The 25067-nt window shown below is 38.4% G+C and overlaps 1 protein-coding gene across 4 annotated transcripts in view; it reads right to left on the bottom strand.

The window, feature by feature from the left end:
- Positions 1-628: 628 nt before the first annotated feature.
- Positions 629-25067, bottom strand: part of gabra4 (gamma-aminobutyric acid type A receptor subunit alpha4) — a 42310-nt gene continuing 17871 nt past the window's right edge. For 3 of the 4 annotated variants that reach the window (XM_065242175.2, XM_065242178.2, XM_065242177.2), the window contains 4 exons: positions 24765-24908; positions 23760-23912; positions 13422-13681; positions 631-2738 (listed from right to left, as the gene is read on the bottom strand). In XM_065242175.2, the coding sequence (XP_065098247.1) occupies positions 2211-2738; positions 13422-13681; positions 23760-23912; positions 24765-24908 (1085 nt within the window). In that variant the 3' untranslated portion in view covers positions 631-2210. Of the gene's footprint in view, positions 2739-13421; positions 13682-23759; positions 23913-24764; positions 24909-25067 lie in introns of all 4 variants that reach the window. The other variant, XM_065242176.2, reaches the window with a different exon arrangement.

Here is a 25067-nt window from a genome sequence, read left to right as displayed (position 1 = left end):
CAAAAATTAAATTTTCTTAAAAACTAAATACAAGAAAATTTAAAGAAAAATTAGCTTAACCCATTGGCAGATTTTTTTTGTTTGTTTTATGCACAAAATTGATATTTCTGGTCTAAAAAGTAGACTTATTTTCTTGGGTCGTTTTGATCATCAAGAAAAAGCATCTTAATTTAAGAATTTTTTTATTTTTTTACTGAAAACAAGACAAAAAAATACTAAGAAAATATTTTCTTGAAAATCTTTTTTTGCAGTGTAAATAAAACAAACAAAAAAATCTGCCAATTGGGTACACTGCAAAAAATGACCTTCTTAGTATTTTTGTCTTGTTTTAAGGACAAATATCTAAACATTCTCAAGTCAAGATGAATTTTCTTGATGAGCAAAATAACCTAAGAAAAAAAGTCTAGTTTTAAGACAAAAATGTCAAATTTAAGTGAATTTGTGGATTAAACAAGCAAAAAAAATCTACCAACGGGGTAAGCAAAAAAATCTTGAACATTTTCTTAAACAATTCAAGAAAAAAAATCAATAAAATTGCTTACCCCATTGGCAGATTTTTTTGCTTGTTTAATCCGCAAATCCACTTAAATTAGATTTTTTTTTTTTTACTATTTTCTTAGGTCATTTTGCTCATTAAAAATGAATTTTTTGATATTTGTACTGAAAACAAGACAAAAATACTAAGTAAGAAAGTAATTTTTTGCAGTGTAAGAACAATTTTCGTAAATTTTTCTTGAATTAAATGTTTAAGAAAAAAGTCAAAAAAAAAAAACTTTTATGCACAAATTCACTTAAATTTGATATTTTTCTCTAAAAACTAGATTTATTTTCTTAGGTCATATTGCTCATCAAGAAAATGCATCGTAATATAAGAAGTAAGAAGTCATTTTTTGCAGTTCACTTTACACAGTCCATCAGCTTCAGTGCTTGGAAAACTGAAGTGTAAACTTTTAAGTTGAACTGGTCACTGTAAACAATATTCAGCATTTTTGTCAAATTTTTGTGTTACTTTAACTTAAAAAATAAAGTTAAACAATTCCAACTGGATTTTATGTCAACTTTTCAAAGCCAAAACTTTAAATAATAGGTTGACCAAGTTGTTTTAACTTCATGCTGCATTATTTTTTACATTGTTGAATGTGACAGTGAGTCTGCAATGACAGAATTTTCAGTTTTTGGCTGAACAATTTTTACATTGATTTAGTGTAACTTTTGCAGCATTACAAATGTTCAGTGGACACTGAAGACCTCAACCAATCGATGTTAAGATCCAGTTTACAGCCCTGTGAGGATTGGTAGACAACTTGTGTGACAACCCCAGATGTCTCCTTAACCCCTCGTGCTGTTCTAATTGACTCTAGACCCATCTGGACCCTGCGCGGTTGCCACGACAGCAGTCTCCAGGGTCCCGTACACACTTACTGTGCGTTTCATACAGTTCAACGTCTTCCCCATGTCAAGCCTTCTTAATAGCAGAATGTATAATCTATTACATGAAACAAATCAAAATGAAATTAAAAACTAAAAAACAAGCTGTTAAACTTCAAAAAACAGAGAGTAAATCATTACTTGTGCTTTACGACTTATAAGAAAATTCTTCATGCATACGTGTTTACGTCAATCAATCTTCTAAAGGCCGGTTCTCTCCAAATGAGAACGCAGGATAGATGTCAGATGTTGTTTAAAATGAGCGAGATTGTGTCACAACGTCTGAAGAGCATTTATTCTTCGTCCACAGGGTGAGTTCATATTTGTGATGTTTCAGAAAACTTATCCATAGCGGTTCTCTGAATGAATGAAAAGTGTCTCTATATAAAAATAGACTAAATGGCCCTGGCATTGATTTACTAAACGTTCCCGTTTCACTTTGTCCGGCGATAAATAGGTCAGACCAGAAATATGGCTATTTAAACAGACACACCTATGATTCATTCCCGTGAGATTGCTTTTTAAATGACTTATTTTAACTTATATATCCACATGCTTAATCTTGTGTATGGTCCCGTTTTGACAATCAAGGAAAAAGGTTTGGATTTTACATCACCCATAATCTCATGAGGCGCTTATTGTCTGTCCAGTTTTTTTTTTTTTTTGCCATAATATAATTTCATTTCTGGGAACTGCTTAGAACAATGGCTGATTTAATCCTTAGAGGAATCTTTTGTTTCTTCAGCGAGCTGTAGAAAAACAGTACAAACAACGTGCCCACGTTAGCCTCCTTTGGCCACCATGGTGTCCCTGGATAAGTAAACCACCCAGTACACCATGTTGAATGCCCCAAAGGATACTGGGAATAAAATTCGGGCATATTCGTCGATCTTGCTCGCTCCTCCGGTAGCAGGAGGCGGGGGTTGTGTGGGGGGCGGGGCTTTGACTTCCTTCTTTTTAATGTTCTCTAGTTTAGGCCCGAGAAGATGGTGAAGAGTGGCTGCGCCGGGAGCCGTGCCAGACGATGGGTTGTCGGGAACTGTCGGCGTTGAAGGCGGAGCTGGGGGTGTGGTCTTGGAGGGTGCGGATAAAGTTGCTGTGTTTGATTGACCGGCGGAACTGGGGCTGAGACGTGATTGGCTGGAGAAACTGCTGGCACCCTCTGAGGTGGAAGATGATTGGCTGGTCAGGGTCGGTTTGGATGACGCTGTTCCGCTCTTGCTGGATGCTTCGGTCCTTTGGCCTTTTTTGCCCTCAGGCTGTGAGTTCACGCGTTTTCGTAGGTTTCCGTTTGTGTCTGAATTTGGCTGCTGGATAAAGAGGAAAAATAGTCTGTCAACGTGTTTTTATAGACATAGTTGAAATTTGTTACTGCTATACAGTAGACCTGCATCTTGTACCTTGAACTTACATTAAAGAATAAACATTGACAGTCTTTTACAGAAATGTTTTGTATTCTGTATAATGTAAATAATGTCATGGAAGTAGAGATACAAAAGCCCAGCACAATCTTGCTCGACATGATTTTGCCAAATGAGAGATGTCATCAGGGGAAAATATTGTAATGACCCAAAGACAACATTTTTGTAAATAAACATTTTTATTTATATGAGTCGAGCGAGCACTCACCCCAGCACTTGCATGTGTGACTGCATTTGTGCAAACTTTCACGTGGAGTCTTTTTCATACATGAACTAGCCTATATATGCGCCCTCGCAAGGATGCTTTTCGCAAATATTATTCTGCATGCATCCTCACACATCTCTCGCTCAAGCGTTCTTTATTTGATTGCCTTAGATGTGGGTCTGAATCAACGCAACATACTTTCAAAGCTACAGCGGAGACAACAAGTATTTGACACATCAGCATTTTTATCAGTAAGGGGATTTCTAAGTGGGCTATTGACACAATATGTAGCCATCAAGCCACATATTGAATTCATACAAAGAAATCAGAACATTTAAAGTGCCCGTATTATGAAAAACTCACTTTTTCTGGGTTTTGGGGTGTTATTTTGTGTCTCTGATGCTCCCACACGCATACAAACTCGGAAAAAAATCCATCCATGATGTTTTGAGTGAGATACAGGTTTCTGAATGTCCTCTGCCTTGAGTCTCAGATTGCGGGAGTTCAAACTCAGCTCCGTTGTGACGTAACAAAAAGTTTCGTCACATTCAGTTTGAATTTTCCCGCCCACCACCCCACTCGCAGGTCTCCACCCACCAGGTAGCTAGAGAGCATAGAGCAGTCACTTGAATGAGACCCTCTGTGCTGTTATCATCTCTCCCGGAAATAACAGCGCTATTTGGATATTATGGATTATACTCCCACCTACTTTTAAAAACAACGTTTTAACGCGTGGTTATTGGAACCCGGAGTAATCTTATATACAGTGTGTTACGACGCAAACAGTCCTCAGATTGTAGGCGATGAGACCTTCATGCGAAATCTGATGTAAACAACAGACTATGTATCTATATTTCACGGATTATAAGCATTTGTGGACAAAAATGGTAATTGGATGTATTTTATTGGACTTTCATGGATCATTCACACATCTGAAACAGACTGGATTCGATTCGCGATCGCGTTGTTTCATCACAAAGGTAAGAAGTCACGTTATATTTTGCATGTTGTCATCTTCTGTCACAAAATACTACATTTATGATGGTAGAGCTAAAAGCTTTTTGCCAAACTAACCGAGACCGTACGCCCCGGCTTTTCTGACGAGGCGAGCCTCTTAATAACTTTACGGTCCGCATAGATATATAAGTTACACGGTCCGGACCTCCCGCTAGCTTCTAGCAATTAGCACGCGGTCCACAAGCAGTATACATCCCCCGCCGGGTCTTAATTTCTGTAATTTGCGAAAATAATGCGTTTGAAAATGTTTATAACGGGAATATGTTAGTATTGTCCAGGGAAAACGAGTGTATTGTTCAGACTGCTACATCACAATTTACGCTGGAATTTTGTGTGTCATGATGAGTTTGACACACCGAGACCGGGCCTTACTGCCCCGGCTTTTCTGATGAGGCTAACCCCCGAGCCTTTTATAACTTTACGGTCCGGACCTCCCGCTAGCTTCTAGCAATTAGCACGCAGTCCACAAGCAGTATACATCCCCCGCCGGGTCTTAATTTCTGTAATTTGCGAAAATAATGCGCTTGAAAATGTTTTATAATGGGAATATGTTAGCATTGTCCAGGGAAAACGAGTTTATTGTTGTGACTGCTAACATAACATCACAATTTACTCATTGTGTGTCATGAGTTTCTTCACCTGTAGTGTACTTATTAGTGATACTTTTCTGCATGATTTGTCTGTTGGCAACATAAACCGTTAATAATAATAATATATAAAATAATAACACAGTATGGTCTGTACTGCTCACGATACCACTGAGCATGCGCACGGGCACATGACGTTAGTAGTGGGGCGTGATCAAAGGAGCAGTAGCTCATAAATATGTAAGACTAGTTTAAAACGGCACAATCTGAACTGCCCTGAAACAGAGGCTACTAGAGATGGGTAACAATCTTTACCTACAAGCTATTTCGAGCAAACAACTTTTGAAACATGCTTTATGGAACTCATACTCCTATATAACTTGTGGAAAAGCAGTCATAAGATGGGCACTTTAAGTATACAAGTTGAGTCATAATAAATAAAGTGAAATGACACAGGGAATGTGTCGCTGTATGCTTACCACACCCAGAGGCGGTCTTACCATAGAGGCATAGGTAGGCGGCCGCCTGGGGCCCCCCACCAGCGGTCAAATTAGGGGGGCCCCAAACCAACCTAATAAATAGCCTACATAAATAAATAAAACCCTTATCATCATGAACACTTCAAAAGCATTGTAAATTGAATTAATATTCTTAAGAAATACGTTGAAACTTTGAAATAGTAGTTAAAATGTCCAGTTCATGTTCTTTCACTAAACACTTACACCCCCTTCTTTCACAATGAAATGGACTAGTCCATAACGGTGCGTGCTGCGGCGCGAAAGATAAACACAAAGTGACACGGGGACTGGGAAAGTACACGAACAGAGACTTAAAGACAAATATAAACGCGAAAATGGGGCTTTGGTAAGTCAACCGGCTAGTAATAGCCCTACATTGATAAAAATTATTTTGTGGTGAAGTAAATAATGTTACTACAGCAAAAAACTAATGTAACCCTACAGGGCTCCAGACTGCGAGTAAATAGTCTCATTTTGCGAGTATTTTCCCTGCCTATGCGACTATTGTTTATTAAATGTCGCACTGGCTGGACTGTGAAATTTAAATACAATTATATTAATATAATGCGCAGGCGATTACGTCTGCGACGCATTCAGTCACTCTTCCTGTTGTTGCCCGCTCCCCCGCCTTTCTATCAGCTCAGGTGCATATCACCTCTCTAAATCCGTCTCTTTTGTCCACTTTCGACCGCGTCTGCCCTGATTGTTTTGAGGGGTGGTCTATGGAGACTGCGGGCGAGAGCCTCTGCTTTCGTTTTCGGGAGAAATGACGGGTTTAAAATGACGCAAACTAATATTATGTGATGTCAGAGTCCGGGGTTGTAATTAACGATGCTGCACAGTGTTTTTAGAGCTGTCTCTGATATTTCAGCGCAGTTGATGAAATAATCTCCCCACAACCTCCACACGCTCGCAAAATGACACTAATAAAAGAGGCGGAGATCAGCTGCTTTCGTTTAATCAATGAAAGTCTAAAAATAGCGCGGTACACTGCGTATTCACGCTAGAAGTCAGAAAAAACGCAATACATTGTGCTCAGTAACTCAGATTACAAGTCCTGGCCAAATGATATCTTCAGAGTGCATGGAGACATTTTGTAGTGATTACAGCACAAGAATGTGATTTTACTCAAGTCTGTGTTAAAGTAACCTAAAGCTTTCACAACAAAGTAATAAAAAGTTGATTGTAAGTTTAATAGTTTACAGTAAGGCAAATATATGTTAAAATTAATAAGTATGGTAAAGTAAAAAAAATTAATGTATATAAAGAATACAATTATTTGTATTTGTAATTAATTTGTTAATGCATTAAACTTGTTTGGACGTTTCTCTCAAATGTTAGTCTGGAGCCCTGCTGATGTTATGTTGGGGATGTTTTCGTCCACTATGGGGTGCTGTTGAGTCTTAATTTGGCCACAACTTTTAGCATATGGAATGATTTTTGGTGAAAAATCTTATGTTGACACATATTTTGGGAAAATGCTTTGAACATTTTTCAAAAACTCAACAATACACTGTGGTAAAATTCACAACCCTTTTGTTATGTTTGTGAAGAAAACATCAAAGAAAACATAGTTTTAATATAAAGTGATTGTAGACTGTATTTTTTAAACCTTTTATCACAGTCTTGGGTATGTGAAAGATTAGTAACAACATTGGCTTTGATGCTTTGCTAGTTTTTGTGCAGCATCAGATTTCAATTATTTCTTCCTCATTTACTGTTCGTGGCTGTTTTTGCCCCATTGACTTATTCTCTATTGGTTTGTGTAGTGCTGCACTTTGTGTGACCTCTGCTTTCCATCTTCATTTTGGAGTAAAAATACCTTCGCCTAGGGCCCCCAATTTGCTAAATCCGCCACTGACCACACCCCACTTTTTATAACTCTGCCTGCGATCATTAAATAAGAAATCATTAAATATAAGTTAACCGCTAGTGGCCAGTAGGGGGCCCGTGGTTGGATAGTGCAGATTAAGGGGCGGTATTATTATAATAAGATCCCCTTCTAACATCACAAGGGTAGCCAAATTTCAATTACCTATTTTTTCACATCCTTTCAGAGAATTGTTTACCAAAACTAAGTTACTGGGTTTATCTTTTTTTTTTTTTACTTTTTTTTAGGTTGATAGAAGCCCTGGAGACCAAATTATAGCACTTAAACATGAAAAAGTCAGATTTTCATTATATGTCCCCTTTAATATTTTCTTCTAATCATCGTATGTTTTTGTACAGTTCACCATTTATACGAATTGATACGAATTAGCCATCTTGTAAAATACGTATGAACTCCTGTGAGATTAGGCTGAAAAGCCAGTTTTGATTTAACAAAATAAAAATGTCACAGCTGACCAACCAAATCAAGATTCTTGCAACAGCCTATAAAAGTCAAATTTGTTTATCAGTTCAAAACCTGTTTATGGCAACCAAGAAGATTGTTTTGTTGCAACCCAATTACTTAAATTTTCTATGCACCAGCAGACCACCTTTCCAGTTTAAGTTAATAAACCAATTTTAATAAGACATCAGATATCAGAATCCAAACATGCAGAAGATAGTATTGCAACGGAGCAAGCATGCACTTTATGTGTGTGTATGTGTGTGTGCGCGTGCGTGTGTGTGTGTGTGTGTGTGTGCGTGTGCGTGTGTGTGTGTGTGTGTGTGTGTGTGTGTGTGTGTGTGTGTGTGTGTGTGTGTGTGTGTGTGTGTGTGTGTGTGTGTGTGTGATGCTCTGAACAGATGTCAGGCTTACAGTAATGGTCAGGGCAGTAAGAAGCTTTTATGATCAGATGGTTTGTTTGTGGGTGTATGGAGGAGGTGGATAGAGTTTTTCTATAAAAAGCTTTTCCTGAAAACATGGACACGAGCGATGACTCCACTCAGTAATGTGTGTGTGTGTGTATCTGTACATGTTTGTGTGTGTTAAAGATTCATACAATGGCATACGAAGACTTTATAGCCAAGGCTCATGGAAGTTCCTCTTTTACCCTGGCACATAAACATCATGTTTCATGATTTTAGTATTGTATTGTATGCATGTTTCTGAAACATTTACAACATTTAAAGGGATGATTTCCCAAAAAATGAAAATTCTGTCATTATTTACTCACCCTCCAAACTTTCTGCTGAACACAAATTAATATTTATAAATGTCAGATCTGGGGCACCATTCACTTACATAATTTTCTTTACTCCTACTACGGAAATCAGTGCAAAATTATTCAAAATTTGTTCAGCAGAACAAATAAATGTATACAAATTTGGAACACTTGAGGGTGAGTAAATAATTTTTTGGTGAACTATTACCATAGCAACCGTAGTCTGCTCGAGCCCTATATTGGACACTGCATTGACACTCATACACTGTCAGAAAAAAAGGTACAAAGTTGTTCCTTTTTCTTTTACTGGGGTGGTACCTTAAAAGGTACCTTTTTGTACCTTTATGGGTATACCACACAATGAAATGTTGTACCTTATGGGGTACAATATTATACCCTAAGGACCTATTGTGTACCTTAAAGGGAAAAAAAATGTGTCATCATTTACTCAATTATATGTTATTACAAACCCGCATAAATTTCTTTGTTCTGATAAACACAAGAGAAGATAATTTAAGAAATGTTTGTAAGCACACCGTTTGTGGACCCCATTTACTTTCATAGTATTCTTTTATCCTACTATGGAAGTGAATGGGGTCCATAAACGGTTTTGTTACAAACATTTCTCAAAATATATTCCTTTGTGTTCCTCAGAACAAAGACATTTATACAGGTTTGTAACAACACAAAAGTGAGTAAATGATGACAGAATTTTCATTTTTTGGTAACTATCCCTTTAAGGAACAATTTTGTACCAAAACAGTTAACTGAACTTTTAAAGGTACACAATAAATCCTTAAGGAACAGTACTGTACCCCAAAAGGTACAAGATTGTATTATTTTTAGTATACCTGTAAAGGTACAAAATGGTACCTTAAGGCAGTGGTTTTCAAACTGGGGGCCGGGGCCCCCAGGGGGGCCGCAAAATGGTGCCAGGGGGGCCCCAGTTTTATGACATTTTATGAAATACATTAATTTATCATGAATTCTGTGTAATTAAACCTAAAAAAAATAAGGCTACTAACCAAAAGCACTACTTTTTTGTATAATTTAATGTTTTTTTAATTAAAATGTTGAGTTTTAGAACAGTTTTTTGTCACAAATTTTCTTTGGGGGGCCGCGAAGGAATGCACCGTACACAAGGGGGGCCACACGCTGAAAAAGTTTGGGAACCACTGCCTTAAGGTACCACCCTAGCGACAAAAAGGTATAGTTTTAAACCTTTTTTTTCTGACAGTGTATAAACATTTACAGTATACTGTATATTACGTTTGTAACCCAAGAAATATTTAAAAAGTCAACCCCCTAAGTTCCAATAAGACACGACACAAAGGTTAACTGTTCCGATTTACCAGGGAGAGTCCCAGGTTCATGCAGTTTATCCATGTGATGCAACAATTCACTATGTCCCAGTTTTAGTTTTAGTTTGGCTCACTGGGTGTAAATGAAAGATTAAAGTCCTGTAGCTTGCGGTTACTAAAAGAATGATGCTGCACAGAAGAAAGATGATTTGCAGATATTATAATGCCAGCATTCGTTCTAAAATGTCTTTCAGCAAATCAGTGCACAATGTATTTGGTTGCCATAACAATGTGCTATTCCTGCTGTTCCCCTCAGGCCTCTCTGTACAGCTTAAATTTAGCTAATCTAGAGAAATGATCCATTATGCACTGTAAATGCTCATTTCCATTAGCCATAGAGTTATGTAACTGTAAATTCACGTTTTTATCATAAATTCACAAATGCATCAATGTCAAAATCTACAACAACAATCCACTTTTATTCTTATGCAGCTTTTTATTTATTTATTTTGTTTATACTGCAAGATTTTTTATCTATTTAAGATAATGTAATATTAATGTATGTGGTTAAGAATGTATCAAAGAATGTGTTTAACCTATGCTGGGTTGTTTTAACCCATTGTTGGGTCAAACATAAACATTTTCTGGGTTAATTTATCCCCTACATCTGGGTTTGTCCCTTTCTGACCCAATGGGGGTTAAAAATAAACCAGCATTTTTTATTAGGTGTGGTCATGGCCTTAGCCAGGGTTTGACAATTAGTGATGTCCAGGAGTGTTAAGAGGAGAAAAAAAGTGCACTAAAATAAACTATACTAAAGTACACTTAATAAATGTACTATTTTGTAGTTAATATATCAAAAATTAGTCTTAAGTACTTCATCTAAGTGTACTCAACTGTGCTATTTTGAGACGCTTATTTTAAAACACTGAAATCTATTTACTGGTATTGTATTCTTTTTCAAGTGGATTGAAGTACTACTCAAGTAGAACCATACACCTTTTATTAGTATATTTGTAGTGCTTAACCTTTACAAAATACTTAGTACATTCAAGTATAATTTATTTTTTTACCTGGGAGCTTAAGTATTCTATCTAAACCTTTAAATACCCACTCTTTTTATATGTTTTGGGGGTGGGCATTGTAATGTTATCCACTATTTATTATATCACAATTTGTAAATGCTTTACTGTTAGGGTGGATAAGAATTTTTTTTTGCATGCAACAATGCTTATTATAACATTATATTAATGGTTTATTAAGCAACATTATATAAACAAGAGCCTTGTTTAGTGCTCTTATGAATGTTTTTAGCATGACTTTGTTAAATGCTAACTCCTAAACTGAATAAAATAACATAACCTTCTTCATACCCAATGCTTACATATTTCTTTTACAGTTAAAAGCATTGATTACATACAAAATAATGATGATTATTGCGTGTGTCTTATCGAAAATATTATCATGTCAGCAATAACCTGCCCATGCTGAATGATGCTAAATGACGGCATATGATCAATGTTTAGGTGCTGGTCATCCCGTGTTGCCAGATATTGGTACGATAACAAACAAAATGGGCCATAAAGACAAAATAAGTTAAGACTTTGTCTTTCAGCAATAAATCGACATCGCTAACACTAACCAGCACATTCTCACTTTATAAATTTCCCAAATTGTCACAATAATTGCTAAAACATTAAATACTACGTCCAAAGAGGATTTTTCTCAATAGGATCTGGCAACACTGTGAATGCTGCACTCACGGTCGCCAGCGTCACACAGCTGTCAGTCTCCGTCATTTTACACAAAAATATACAGTAAACTGTCCAAAGTTAATTATATACGCGGATGCCAATATGAATATTTAAAAATTACTAATTAGTCATTCAGAAAAACTTCTAATTTATTTATTTATATCGAAAATTTAGGGTTAGGGTTAAATTAGGGTTAGGTGGCCTCATAGCTGGCTACGGGCATGAGTGTGGTTAAAAAGGCAATAAAGTCATTCTGGACTTTGCTTTTTATATGTTCAATGATCAGCATGTTTAGTTTTCTCTAAAATTAGCATAAACTGATAAAAACAGTAAAAATATGTCCAGGAAGAACAACGAAACAAACACTAATTTTAACCAAGTGTTATGTTTGACCCAACAATGTGTTAAAACATCCCGGCACAGGTTAAATTACTCATCCCTTTTTGCCCCAACGTTGGTTTAAAAATAACCCAACATTTTTAAATACAATATTTACTCCAACTGTAAGGTGTTATTCACATCGGAAAAGCTATGTTTTATTGTTTGTCTATTCAATGCATCAAATTTGATTCGAATCTTTTGTACTATTTTTATTTCTTTGGTTATTTCTGTCTTTCTAAGATAGGTGGGCACCTCAGAGACACAATTTAACCCTGCGTGCGACAGCTAAAACATCCAGTCACACGAACAAAGTGATACTATTACATCCAGTGTTATTCTGTACATGAGAGAAACACGCAGGGAAGACTGGTGTGAATCTGTCTCACTGGACCTGATAGCCCAGATTCACCGGGATATTTTTCACCATTTCCTCTGAGAAATGAACAGTTGGCAAAGTGTAATTGGTGTCTTGTGGCGTGAAGAAAATATGTTAGCACAAGCTGTGAGCAGAAAGAATGAATCTCAATACAGCTTTGAAAAAAACTGCTTGAATGCCACCCATAATGCCAAGCTCACATCAAGAATTCCCTGATGGTTGCAAGGTTGTTCTCTCTCTCTCTCTCTTTCTGTCCATCTCTCTAAAACCTCATTCACACAGCACTTTGGTCCCAGAAAATACCCGTAAAATTGGCGGAGAGGCTTCTGTGTGAACATAAACACGTGCCGTAAATGTTCTGGGATTGCTCCCGGAAAGAGGACCTTGTAGGAAAGCCCTCTGTGTGAATGAGACGCAAAAACAATGCCGAAAGCGGCGTGCCAATGCAACATGAAGTTTTTACATGCAGATCAACATTCACGACGAGAAATGACGGCAAACTGGACTGAAGACGAGATCAGGGAGCTCCGGCTGAAACTCCATTAAAGAATAGCAAAAATTGAATGATCCCGGACAAATCCCGGATGCATTTTCCATGTATTTTCCCTAATGTCTCTGTGAAAAGGGCTTAGACAGTACTGTATTTTAATCTGGTAGTTCATTAATCTATTTTAAAGGGTTGCTGGTGAATTTTCCATCTAAATAATTAGGTTTAACATATATGCAGTAAAACATACAGCTCATCGGCTCCATCTGTGCAGACTACACTACAGTACATTCATTCACTCAAACTGTAATCTGCTTAGATCTCCACATTAAAACCATCATTACACTTGACGGTAAAAAAGTTTTGGATGAGCAGAAGGAAGGGAGAAAACGTCACCATTTGAAATGCTTATACAGAAGCACCATTAGATAAGGGACATTAACAACGGGCTGTAAAAATAAACGACCAAAAAACACGGCTGTAATATATCACATCAGTCATCTGACAGACGCAAGTCTCACAGCTGTCGATGTGTGCTGTGTCTAATCCTGCATCTCCACTTTCACACAATATCCCAGAGAAAGACGAAATCTGCCAACAGCTCTCCTATCAGTCGCAATTAAACAGTTAGTTTGAGGTTTTTTGTGTTTGCTCAACCAAACTCCCATGATGCTTTAATGACAGGGGTTGAAAAATGCATTGAAAAATAGAAAGTAATGGATGCATTTCCAGTATGTTGACCCCCATATACGTATTACTAAATAAAACTGAAGAAAGGAAGTCATATGCATCTGGAATTGTATGTTTTTTCATATCTGGTTCAACTGGTTCAAAGTATATGTGTATGTGCTCACCTGTACAACTTCATCTGTCTCTTTGGCTTTCCCTGAACTTTTAGCGTTAGCCGCAGCAGCAGCTTTGGCCTGCTTTCTCTTTGCTCTCTCCATCTGTGCGTTGGTGAAATAGTTCACAGCGGCGAACTCTATAAGGGCCGAGAACACAAACGCGAAACACACAGCGATGAACCAATCCATGGCCGTGGCGTACGAGACTTTGGGCAGAGAGTGGCGTGCGCTGATGCTGAGGGTCGTCATGGTGAGGACGGTGGTGATTCCTGTGAGACACAAAGAAAAATAATTATATTTACGTTAATGATAATAATAGTAACAAGGTGTCTGAAATAGCTACCTATACCCTAGTGCACTATTTGAGGGGACAGACATTTTGTAATGATAGTAGACATTATCGAGTGCACTTAATCCCATAATGCACCGCAATAATAAGTGTACAACCAATGTACACTCAATGGATAGCCACAGCGCTTCTGGCCCCCTAATGCTGCGTTTACAGAAGCCGCGGTAGAGACGCGAAGCGCGAGTGATTTCAATGTTAAGTCTATGTGAAGACGCGTTGACGCGCGTCTGGAGGTCTTGCGGCGCGGATGAGGCGTTTGGCGCGGCACGGAAGACGCGATTCCGCCTCATTGTGAATTGAGCGCCTGGGGCGGTATACCCGAGTTGAAAAATTTGAACTTTGGTGGAATTTCGCGGCATGTTAACCAATCAGGAGCCTGCTTGCTGCTGTGGCGGCAGCCCTGCCCCCGGAATCACTCATTCAACCTGCTTGATGTTGTCCGTGAGCAGTCACCCGGAGCTACACGACACAAGTTCTTATTTCTATACAGACAAGAATAAAAAAGGACCTCGCTTGGAAAAGTGTCAGTGAGGACATTGGGCAACCTGGTAAATTGAATACACATTTCACTTTTGAGTCACGTGACGTTTATCGACCCTTACTTATATAGTAAGGTTAACAAATACAAACCAGTAACTCTCTCAAAAAAATGCACAATCAACATCAGTCATCTTGCAAACAGACAACCGCATCGCACTTGCCCCTCCCACAAGAAGCGAATTTTGCCTCTGATGAGTGTCAAATGCTTGCACGATTTTGACGCCAGAAACGCGGTTGGTGTAAACGCAGCATAAGGGGGCGTGTAGCTCAGCGCCAAGCCATTCTAAAAAAACAGAACACATTGTTTTCTATGAGTGTACGCACACAGCCTCAACCGCATTTGAGGCGTCAAAATCGCGTCTAACGCGCCTAGTTTGCCGCTTGAACATTTTAAATGCATTCGCACATCAGAGGCAAAATCTGCTTCTTGTGGAAGGGGCAAGTGCTATGCGGTTGTCTATTTGCAAGATGTTATTTATCGAGAGAGATACCGTTTGTACTTAGTCACCGTACTATATGTGGAAAATAAAAGGCACGGGTTGATAAACTTCATTGACTCAAAAGAGAAATGTGTATTTACAACTTACAGGGTTGCCCAATGTCCTCACTGACACTGTTCCAAGCGAGGTCCTTTTTATTTCTGTCTCTATAGAAATAAGAACTTGTGTCGTATAGCTCCGGGTGACTGCTTACGGACAATATCAAGCGTTCCTCCATGTTGAATGAGTGACTCCGGGCGAGGCTGCCGCCACAGCACCAAGCAGGCTCCTGATTGGTTAACCCGGTGTGAAATTCCGACAAAGTTCAAAATGTTCAACTTGGACGTCAGCCGGTAATTTGCGTAAAATGCACAAAAAGCACCATTCGCGTGTACCGCACGAGACGCTCAATTCACGCCATTTGTGCGAACTAGACGTGCGAATGAGGCGGAATCGCTTCTACCGCGCCATGCCAAATGCCTCATTTGTGCCGCGAGACCTCCAGAGGCACGTCAATGTGTCTTCACATTGACTTAACATTGAAATAACTTGCCCTTAATGCCTGTACCGCAGCTGGTGTAAACCCAGCATCAGGAAACTGCACAAATCTCTGTCACGCAACAGAGCACCACTCACATAGTTTGACATTAAATAACATCATATTTGTCCCAAATCTTTAGCGATTAACATTGGCTGATAACGTATATTTTGCATTTTGAAGTAGACACTATCTGACTAAGCTTGTGCTATTTAATGTGCACTTCCGGTGTACGATACATCCAAGTTGTCCTAGACACATCTTGACGCGGCGCTGAGCTGCGCGTCCAGTGTGCGACCCCCCTTTAGTGCCCATATTTTCTCATTTCAAGTGGACTATACTACAGGTCTTCACAGGTACACTTAGATCCTAAAACATGAGGTCTGACCCGAGCAGGTTCGGGTCAAAAATTTGTATGTGTGCCTTGGACACGGGTTGGGTATAAAATAAGCGGCCTCGGGTCTCCGGTTTATTTAAATGAATGTGTTTTTCCAAACGTACCCAAGAAGACCTGAAATATCTTGCGTGTGTGCATCAAGTCCTTTTCCAACCCCTTCTTTGTTTGCCAAGAGTGCTTGCGACATTAAGTGTACTTTTGTTGAGAAAGACCTGTCGATCAATGTTGAATGCACATTTTATCGGTTACCTTGGCGTAATCGTCAGATAACAAATGAAAACAAATGGAGCAGCGTGCCAAATTGGTTGCGAGGCCACCGGGGTTTCTTTCTGTCTGAATGGAGGGTGCGAGGCTGCAGACTGCACACACATCAATGACATTTACATTCAGTTACAGTCAGGTTAAAAAAATACATCTAATTTTCTCGGGTTATGCAGGTTGGGGTCGGGAAAAAGTGATTCAGGTCATTTCGGGTCGGGAACATTTCTCTGGACCAGAGAAGACCTCTAGCCTATACTAGCCAACTAATGAATGGGTGTAAGGGAGATATTTAGACAAGGACTGTATCCTTCAAGCACAGTAGCAGCTCATGAAGAAGGTTATTTCTCAGAAATTAAAGTAAAGAAGCAGTTACTGGGTCAGTACCCCTTCAACAAGTACACCTTTGTACCTAAAGAGTGCATAGTAGCACCTCAAATGTACATATCTGTACCTAAATGTTATTACTATTATAAAAGTATATCATCTAAGTGACAGCGTTTGAACCATTTGCTCTGCACAGAAAGATTACAAGATTACAATATTTCAACATTTAGATTGTTTACAGTTTATGCATCTGGCAAATGCATTAATCCAAAGCGACTATACAGTGCATTCAAGCTATACATTATGTGTGTTTTAGTAAACTCAGCATGTTAGGTTCAAGTTCGAAAGGTCATATTAAAACAATAAAGATAAAAGCAATTGTATTAGAGGAGTAAGCTGTAATATTTTTAACCAGCAGGGGGAGTCACTGATTCACAGTTAACCCAGACCTCTTCAATTGAAGATTTTTTCTCTCCGTTTAACTAAACCTGCCAGAGAACGGTGAGCATGCCAGACATTGAGTCACACACATGAATATACCAACACACAAATACACAGGATCATGAAGGCAGCCAGTATCCCATCTCTACCCACACACACAGCATTACTCGCACACATATTCTGTATTATATACACACACTCCCACATGAACATACTAATAAAACCCACAGCGGAGGAACACGACAAACACACTTTCATATTCTTTTGAGAGCGTGACAGTGATGTTTAAATGAATATGCATATATGTAAGAGCGCTTGTAGATTAGTTGACATCAAAGTTTGTTTGGATGATGTGAAAGCTTTTCTGAACTCCACATGGTCTGCTGAACTTTTCATTTATTTATTGGGTGAGCCTCAAGATTCTTATTTAATTTTTTTTTATTTTATACTGAGAAAAGGGAAAGTTTAAAAGAAAAGGGAAAGTTTGCTTCAAGTAAACATTGTTTATACATTGTGACATTACACTCATGACTGTTACATTACGTACCTTAATTCTCATTAGCATTACCAGAAAGCAATCTCTTTATGATAAAACAGCATTCAACCGTCTTAATGTATGCCAAGTTAAATAAAAATCATTATATTACGGAAGCTTTTTTTACACTCTAATAAAATGCTGGGTTCAAAAGGAACAAACACATTCGTTGGATTAAAAGGGTCATATAATGCGATTTCATATTTTCCTTTGTCTATGGAGTGTTAAAATCTGTTCGTACATATAAAAGATCTGTAGAGGGGCAAAGATTAAAGTCTCAAACCCAAAGAGATGATCTTTCTAAAAGAGAAGACTCATCCACACCTTATTTAAATGCCTCTTTCTACGACCCCACATATTGTATCTACGTCACTGTGTGGGAAGATTTGCATAACACCGCCTAAATGTATATGCATAAAAAAGAAGGCATCATTTTTATTCTCCTTGTTGTATTGTTGCCCCACTGCCATGCCATGGAGATGCTGTGCTTTGGGAGCTGATATTCCAAATATGGTAAGGGGCGTAACATTTCCATCACACGCTACATGTACTTACTTGGCCAATCACAATGCACTGGATAGCTGACCAATCAGAGCACACTGTGCTTTTACGATCGATGAGCTTTGTAAGAATCTACACGTTTCATAAAGGCCCCATGGAAAAGAAACAATATAACAATAAAATAACGGGGGTTTTTATCTGAAAGAGCACCTATTTCATTGCTAAAAATGTTATTTTGTGAAGTTGGTATAATGTGTTTGTGTGGTTTATGAATCTGTATGCTATGATTGGCCTGAATACCTCAGCTGACGTCAGCCGGAAATCTGATGCTCCTTACCGTGTTTGAAAGATTCGCTCACAATGCAATGCCACTGCAAAAAATTTATTTTATTACGCATCTTGTTTTTAGTACAAATATCTAAATATTTTTTTTTTTAAAAAGATGTATTTTCTTGATGAGCAAAAAGACCTAATAAAATACGTCTGCCAATACGTTGGGCGTAACGTCAAATAAACCAATCAGAACGCTATCCAACATTCCCTTTAAACGCAAGTGCGCAAGTTCCATGGCGGGTTGCTATTATTATGACGGATTTACCAGGCGCACGCCAGGAGCGGTTCACAGCCGAGGAGACCCACGTTCTTGTAAGAGCAGTCAAAGACAGAGAAGTTGTTTTGTACGGGGATGGGAGAAATCCGCCCAAATCAGCGTATGTTAAACAGGCGTGAGAGGAAATAGCCGCAATTGTCTCATCAGCTGGCATCCCCATCGTTGCGCCAAGCGCTACAATGATGTCAGGAGACGGGGGAATCCCAAGCTTGCCAGCATAAATCGGGCACGCCGTGTAACGGGAGGTGGATCTGCCTCAGGACCTGACGCCAGCAGAGGACATCGCCACGTCCACCCTCACCGCTGAAAGGGTTTGGGGGCTTTGAAATCGGACCCAAGAAATGCAAGCAAGGTCCAACCCCAAAGTACAATTACAAATTAAGTTCATATACATTAAGGTTTCTTATGAAAACATTTTAATCGTTATTTGCATGAGAATTTTTTAACGCAGCCACACAATAAATAAAAACTATCACCACAATGCTCACCACATTGATTTCCCTTATCTCATGTGTTAATATTTTTATTGTAACAATTTATGATTTGCAAAAATAACTGTTGCATCTGTGTAGATTAGATAAGCAAAGTGTGTACACTATACATTATGGTCAAGCATGCACCCTTAAAATAGCATAATGAACCACGCACAACACGCCACTGACTTTAGACTAGTTTTTTTTGGTCAGTGGCGCAATTGTTTTTTGACACTGCAAAATAGCATCAGGTATGGTTTGCGCCGCAACACGCCTCCTTTTTTGCGCTGAACCGCACAGGGAGCGCAAGTTCATTCCCTAGTTTGCCGACGTGCGTCTGTGGAGGGAAAAACCCGCTGTGCGCCGGTGCAAAATACGAATGATACATGCGTCACTGACAAAGTCAATTGCGCTGGGTGCATGATAGGTCCCATTGCATTACACCAATTGCATCATATGACCCTTTTAAATTAACAAAGAAAATTTTTATTTTTAACCCAACAATGAGTTAAAACAACCCAGCATAGGTTAAATTACAACCAAACAGCTGGGTTAGTCCCTTTTGGCTCGGATAAAAAAGCATATTATTGTGTACGGCACCCTAATAAGAATAATTTGAATTACAAAAGCAGTCACTAATTTATGCTAATATGAATTTTTTGGTAATGGGGACAGGCTTAATTGTCAAAATACGATTGTTAACGCATTTCTCATAACTGATCATCTCCCCTGAAAATTTCCATTAATGCATTTGGCAGATGCATATATCCAAAGTGAAAAATGCACAAGTAACGCAGTCTTCTGGGAAAAGGAACCCACAACCTTTGCATTAGTAATGCAATGCATCCATCAGTTGTGCTACAGGAAAACTACAGGTAAATGCATCTATCTACTGTATCTACTGTAGCACAGGGACAAACACATAAATGACTACAACCTTAAAGTCCAGTCATTACCCATAGTAGTTACTCTGGTTGGTTACTCAAGCACTCCACCGTTTGATCCCAGTGTAATAAAAAGACTTGTAGGGCAGGGATCTTACGAGGCTCAGGTTCAAACCGAGTAATTGAAAAGTCTTCAAACAGCCAATGGTGTACAGTATCAGCTGACAGCTCTGGAGAATAATCCACACTTTCTAGAAAACTTCACACAAGCACAGCGCTCTGACAAACGCCTACATGCAGACGATCTGTAGCGATCAATAGGTACATCACAGACTACATTTAGCCAGAGGTGCTGGATGTGTTTTGGCTTCTCTGCAGAGCTCTTTGCTTAAGGGTGTATGTGTTAACGGTGGTGGAGCTCAATGGACTTTCTATTGCGGATAAAAGCAAATGCTATAACAAACCAACGGTAACAACCTTTGCTACAGTAAAAAGAAAAGTCACACAATGCTTTTTTCATTTACAGTCACAGTCTATTATTCCCATGATGTATTACTTGATATGAAAACCAGCATTCATTACATCGAAATTTAGCAATTTCTGATTATTTTCCTCTATGTATCTCTACTACCCTGTATACAGTCAGGCCCGGATTGGGACTGGGAAAACTGCCATCATAAATCCAGCCACACTCGCGTAATTTGCCGGCTTAAAAATTTTTTTCCGCAGGACGCGCGATTTTCTTCTGTTTTTCAATGCGCTCACCTGTGAACATGAGTTTAGTTTCAGACGCGTCTATATTTGAGTGCGCTTGCCGTGCGTCTAGATGTGGGACATGATACGAACGGCCAATAAAAGAAAAAGGATACAAATCGTATTTTTTTTCTTCAAATCTATAGATGCAATAATGAATGGTCTATGAATAGTCATTAATATTCATCATCTAATGATAACAAAAATCTATTTGATGCAAAACCAACCAGTTTATTCAAAAAGTTTAATATGAATATAATGTTTTCTTAAGTAAAACAAAACTGTGAAAGTCTATTAAATATTTGTCCTCTTATGACGCAAGGTAGGCTTACCATACATTATTTGGCAATGTAAATGATCTAAGTACTAAAAATAAGGATTTTTATTAGTCCATCTGTTTCCTTTGCATATTTGATAAATCTTGCTTGTGTATTGTATATCAGGAGTTTCTAAACTTTTTTTTTGTTTTTTGTTTTTGAAATATAGGGAAAAAACACAAACACATTTGTTCCCTTTTAGTAGTTTTTGAATATGTTTAATTGAATAATATTAAAATACCTTATGATAGGCTGCACGATTATAGCAAAAAAATCATAATTGTTTATAAATTGTTAAATAATTGTTTAGAGTACTGTATTTGCATTGATTTGGAAATTATATATTTAAAAAAATACAATGAATTGCAAGGCTGCAGAAAAAAGTGCACTATGGCAGACGTATGTAGGTTACTGAGGATTTAATAATATTATTTTAATAAAGTCAGTCATGAACTAAAGTGGGCACTAAACTAAACTAAGGCATAAAATCCCCCTCCGTCCCTACAGACAGTATTTATTACTGTACCTTTAAGACTTCCGTACTGTATGTAAATGACATCATTTATGATTGACTAACCTCTGTGTTTCTGCATATTTTGTTCGTAAGTGTGGGACAAATTGCTTAATACTGAATAGGTGGTAATGTGTACAGTGGGTGGTCTGTGGTCTATGTTAATATGCTCGCGGTTGTCAAATCACAGCAATTTCTGAATGACCCGTTTTTGCAGTAAAGTTTCAATAAGTGATCCAGAAGGACTGGGCAGGCAGCTCAAAACTTTAATTTTAAAAGACCAAGTGAAATCCTGTTATTAAATGCTACCAAACTAATTTCAAACATGTATAAATAAACTTAATATCTGTAGCAAGGTCATTAGAAACCCTGCAACCTTTCTACACACATGCACTAGAAGCATGGACCCCGTCCCAGAATAGATAAACATCAGATCACTGTGGTCTCGTGCGGGTCCGAATTTTTGCTGGCTGTCATTGCCCAGAAACCCCGTCACTAAGCGCACTTCTATCTAGGACATGAAAATCCACTCCTCTGGCCCGGGTCCAAACGCAGAGCTGATAGCCATCTGAAGGTGGGTCATTGTTACACTTTTCCAGTGTAGAATGAGAACGTGCTATTCTCAGCATCTTCAGTGACAGTGCCCCAGGTAAAGTGTGCACGAAACACAAGGAGTGTGCATGAGTACGAGTGGATGTCTGTGTATGTGTGTGCGTTCGATTAGCAGATTGCAGCAGACACTTAAGGTCATAACAGATAAGGTTATTCAGGACTGATCAGGCACATGGTGCTAACAATGATGTCACACAGTGGAAATGAGCATTTAATGAGTCAAAGACAAAATGCTGAAGTTGACATAATTAAAGAACGTCCTTTCACTCGCTCACACCTGATGTGTTCTTGATGCACGAGTAGGAGAAAACAGTGCTATAAAAACGTAAAGCTACCATATGCATTTAAAAGACCTTTATTAATAGTGCTTGAGTCACATGGACAGTTCATAGCACACACATAAAAACAAAAAGGATCTAAGATGGTTCTTTGCAGCGATGTCATAGAAGAACAAGATTTTGTTCTCCAAAGAACCTTTAAAGTCAAATGTTCTTAATAGAACAATTTATTTTTTACCTTTTTATTGTCTAAAGAACCTGACAAATCTGTGGAAACACAACTGATGGACAGACAGACGGATGGACGGATAGAGAGATAGTCCCAGTGAATAGATGGATTGATGGATAGATACTATAGATGTATGTATGTATGTATGTGGATGGAGGGATGAATAGATAATGACAGACAGATGGATAGACGGACAGACAGAGTGGATAGATGAATAGACAGACAGACAGACAGATGGACAGACAGACACAGTTGATAGATGGATAAATGAATGGATGGATAGATGAATAAATGAACGGATGGATGAATAGATAATGACAGACAGACGGATAAACGGACAGACAGAGTGGATAGATGAATAGACAGACAAACAGACAGACAGATGGACAGACAGACACAGTGGATTGATGGATAAATGAATGGATTAATGAATAGATAATGACAGACAGACAGACAGAGAGACAGACAGAGTGGATAGATGAATAGACAGACAGATGGACAGACAGACACAGTGGATAGATGGATAAATGAATGGATGGATGGATGGATGGATGGATGGATGGATGGATGAATAGATACTGACAGACAGACAGATAGACAGACAGACACAGTGGATAGATGAATAAATGAACGGATGGATGAATAGATAATGACAGACAGACGGATAAACGGACAGACAGAGTGGATAGATGAATAGACAGACAGATGGACAGACAGACACAGTGGATAGATGGATAAATGAATGGATGGATGGATGAATAGATACTGACAGACAGACGGATAGACAGACAGACACAGTGGATAGATGAATAGACAGACAGACAGACAGACAGACAGATGGATAGACAGACACAGTAGATAGATGGATAAATGAATGGATGGATGAATGGATGAATAGATACTGACAGACAGATGGATAGACAGACAGACACAGTGGATAGATGAATAAATGAACGGATGGATGAATAGATAATGACAGAAAGACGGATAGATAGACAGACAGAGTGGATAGATGAATAGACAGACAGATGGACAGACAGACACAGTGGATAGACGGATAAATGAACGGATGGATGGATGAATAGATACTGACAGACAGATGGATAGACAGACAGTGGATAGATGGATGGATAGATGGATGTAAAGATAGACAGACAGACACAGTGGATAGATGGATTAATAAATAGACAGACAGACAGACAGACAGAGGGATTGATAGATGGTATTACTGTATAACTTTTCTCTGTATTTGCATGTGAATGATGTTGGCGTCTCAGAGGGGAAACAGTGCAGGAGATTTGCGAGTAACACATACCAAAGACAGTTCTGGCGGGCACGGATTCCTTATTTATCCAGAAAGACACTTGGGAAAGGATTACAGTCATGATGCAGGGGATGTACGTCTGAATCATGAAGTAGCCCATCTTTCGTTTCAAGTGGAAGTAGACCGTCATCACAACATATTCACCTGAAAGAGAAAAGCGTACAGGAAGATCTTATTAACCTGACCTCAGAAAGAACAAGGTCAGAATGACAGTCTGTCACTACAGCAACTTATTTTAGCTGATTTGCAAAGTTTTCCTGGCTGTTAAGCCGCGCTGGCAAATTCATTTTCTTTTAACAGAATAAAGTTCACAGTCGAACTGGGAGAAAACACTTCAGTGATCAAATCAGAACAGAAAACTCCAAAATCTCTTATGTAATTTTGATCAAATCAAAAAATAGATCTGATGGAAAAATAAATAATAAACAGAATTGGTTTCTGCCATCTGTTAACGGAGACACAAGGCTTCTTATCTAATATGTAAAAAAAAAGCTCCACGTAACCTTTTGGTCACATGATTTGGATTCGCACCAGATCTTTAAACAGTTGATGGATTTACTTATGATGTGACAAACAGTATAAAAAACAGTATTGCACAGGATTAGCTGTAGAAGCTAAAAAGGTTTCAATAAAATGTAACAGTTGCATAAATGTTTCTGGCCAGCAGTTTTATAATCAAAACTAAATTTGCATTTCCAGAAGAAAACAGAAGTGCTTGCAAGGCAAAAGAAGATTTGTGTTAAAGTTGTAAATGTGGTTTTTACTTCTTGGTTGCATGTAAATGAGGAGACTGTTGTCATGACATCCACTGTGTGTCTTGTTAGCAGTCAAATGTGAATTCATAGTCAACACATGTGCTACAGATTCACGCTGATATTAATGAGGAATGTCTGATACAGATTTCGGACAGAAACAAATCTTTTCACTAAAATAGCTGTTTCTGATGTCTGGGTGTGGTCATGTGCTGAAATCAACAAGATTGTGTATGTGATGTACCTGTGATGGATTTTACGGTTTCACTCGACACAGTCTGTCCGATCAGATCGTATTGAACCAAGCTGGATGACTCGGGTGGAACCTCCACAGAATGCTGTGGACCTTTGGTCCAGGTGTAGATCATCTCAGTCATTGGATAGGCATCTGATACACAGACAAAAAGCATAATAACATCAAGAACTTTATTAGATCATAACATTTACATTTACATTTAGTCATTTAACAAACGCTTTTGTCCAAAGCGACTTACAAATGAAGTAAACAATAGAAGCAATTACAGCAACACAAGAACAGCGATACATA

This window comes from Paramisgurnus dabryanus, chromosome 16 (assembly GCF_030506205.2).
Source record: "Paramisgurnus dabryanus chromosome 16, PD_genome_1.1, whole genome shotgun sequence".
In the NCBI taxonomy this organism is placed as follows: Eukaryota; Metazoa; Chordata; class Actinopteri; order Cypriniformes; family Cobitidae; genus Paramisgurnus; species Paramisgurnus dabryanus.
Note: the sequence above shows the minus strand (reverse complement) of the source record. Positions and strands in the feature narration are given on the sequence as shown.